The 1,837-nt window shown below is 52.9% G+C and overlaps 1 protein-coding gene across 1 annotated transcript; it reads left to right on the top strand.

Annotated features, from left to right (window-relative positions):
- Positions 1–263: 263 nt before the first annotated feature.
- LOC115647154 (histone H2B 8) lies at positions 264–1,616 on the top strand. The gene is made up of 2 exons (XM_030553921.1): positions 264–356; positions 1,279–1,616. Exons 1-2 carry the CDS (start codon positions 294–296, stop codon positions 1,594–1,596), a joined length of 381 nt encoding a protein of 126 aa, XP_030409781.1. The 5' UTR covers positions 264–293; the 3' UTR covers positions 1,597–1,616.
- Positions 1,617–1,837: the final 221 nt, after the last annotated feature.

The raw sequence follows: 1,837 nt of genomic DNA, 5'->3' as shown, positions 1-1,837 counted from the left end.
GAGGCCACAGCAGCAAACACATGGTGAGTAATGGGAAATGAGTGCTCTCACTGCCGCGGCTCACCTGGGAAGGGGAACTACTTGGGTCAGGGCTGCACTGGGGTTTCTGTGCATTGGGGAGGACAGAGAGCAGCATGGGGGGAACTGCGCTGAACACTATCCCTACATTTTACATAGGAGTTAATCCTGCCAGATATCTCGCTGCTGCGGGTTACCTGGGAAGAGTGGGAGGTGAAGAAACTTATCTCACTCCCTTTGTTTCTGTCTTTTTAGCGCAAGCAACAAATCTCAATATGCCTGAGCCCGCGAAATCTGCTCCAGCGCCTAAGAAAGGGTCTAAGAAAGCTGTTACTAAGGCCATGTCTACATCTAAAATTTTGCAGCGCTGGTTGTTACAGCTGTATTAGTACAGCTGTATAGGGCCAGCGCTGCAGAGTGGCCACACTTACAGCAACCAGCGCTGCAAGTGGTGTTAGATGTGGCCACACTGCAGCGCTGTTGGGCGGCTTCAAGGGGGGTTCGGGGAACGCAAGAGCAAACCGGGAAAGGAGACCAGCTTCGCTGCGGTTTGCTCTCGCGTTCCCCGAACCACCCTGCAAACCGCAGGGAAGGAGACCTGCTTGCTCGGGGGTTCGGGGAACGCGAGAGCAAACCGGGAAAGGAGACCAGCTTCGCCGCGGTTTGCTCTCGCGTTCCCCGAACCACCCTGCAAACCGCAGGGAAGGAGACCTGCTTGCTCGGGGGTTCGGGGAACGAGAGAGCAAACCGGGGAAGGAGACCAGCTTCGCCGCGGTTTGCTCTCGCGTTCCCCGAACCACCCTGCAAACCGCAGGGAAGGAGACCTGCTTGCTCGGGGGTTCGGGGAACGCGAGAGCAAACCGGGAAAGGAGACCAGCTTCGCCGCGGTTTGCTCTCGCGTTCCCCGAACCACCCTGCAAACCGCAGGGAAGGAGACCTGCTTGCTCGGGGTTCGGGGAACGCGAGAGCAAGCCGGGGAAGGAGACCAGCTTGATTACCAGAGGCTTCCTCAGGTATGCTGGGATACCTGCTTATTCCACGGAGGTCAAGAAAAGCGCTGGTAAGTGTCCATACTTGATTACCAGCGCTGGATCACCAGCGCTGGATCCTCTACACCCGAGACAAAACGGGAGTATGGCCAGCGCTGCAAACAGGGAGTTGCAGCGCTGGTGGTGCCCTGCAGATGTGTACACCTCCTAAGTTGCAGCGCTGTAACTCCCTCACCAGCGCTGCAACTTTCTGATGTAGACAAGCCCTAAGACTCAGAAGAAAGGTGATAAGAAGCGTAGAAAGACAAGAAAGGAAAGTTATTCTATCTACGTGTATAAAGTACTGAAGCAAGTTCACCCAGACACTGGTATTTCTTCTAAGGCTATGGGCATTATGAACTCGTTTGTGAATGACATTTTTGAGCGTATCGCAGGGGAAGCGTCTCGTCTGGCCCATTACAACAAGCGCTCGACCATCACTTCCAGAGAGATTCAGACAGCTGTAAGACTGCTGCTGCCGGGCGAGTTAGCCAAACACGCGGTGTCTGAGGGCACTAAGGCTGTTACCAAGTACACCAGCTCTAAGTAGATTCTATCAAGGAACACAAAACCCATCCCTTTGACTGGGGTATTTCCAGGCTGCAAGGTTCACTGCCTTCACTATTATTCACAGCTGAGACAAGCTACCCAAGCACCCTGCTTGATTTTTCTTCAGGGCGTAATAGGTATACCTACTATAGCTATTAGGTACCACACAGTATTTCCTAAACAAGCCTACTATATTCTTAAGATAAAAGCATTACAGAGAAAACATATTCAAATGAATAGAA

This window comes from Gopherus evgoodei, chromosome 1, assembly GCF_007399415.2.
Source record: "Gopherus evgoodei ecotype Sinaloan lineage chromosome 1, rGopEvg1_v1.p, whole genome shotgun sequence".
NCBI lineage: Eukaryota > Metazoa > Chordata > Testudines > Testudinidae > Gopherus > Gopherus evgoodei.
Note: the sequence above shows the minus strand (reverse complement) of the source record. Positions and strands in the feature narration are given on the sequence as shown.

Coding starts and splice junctions, on each gene's coding strand:
- LOC115647154 (XM_030553921.1), top strand. CDS start 294: ATGCCTGAGCCCGCGAAATCTGCTCCAGCGCCTAAGAAAGGGTCTAAG. Junction 357..1,278: donor CTAAGAAAGCTGTTACTAAG/GCCATGTCTACA, acceptor ACAAGCCCTAAG/ACTCAGAAGAAAGGTGATAA.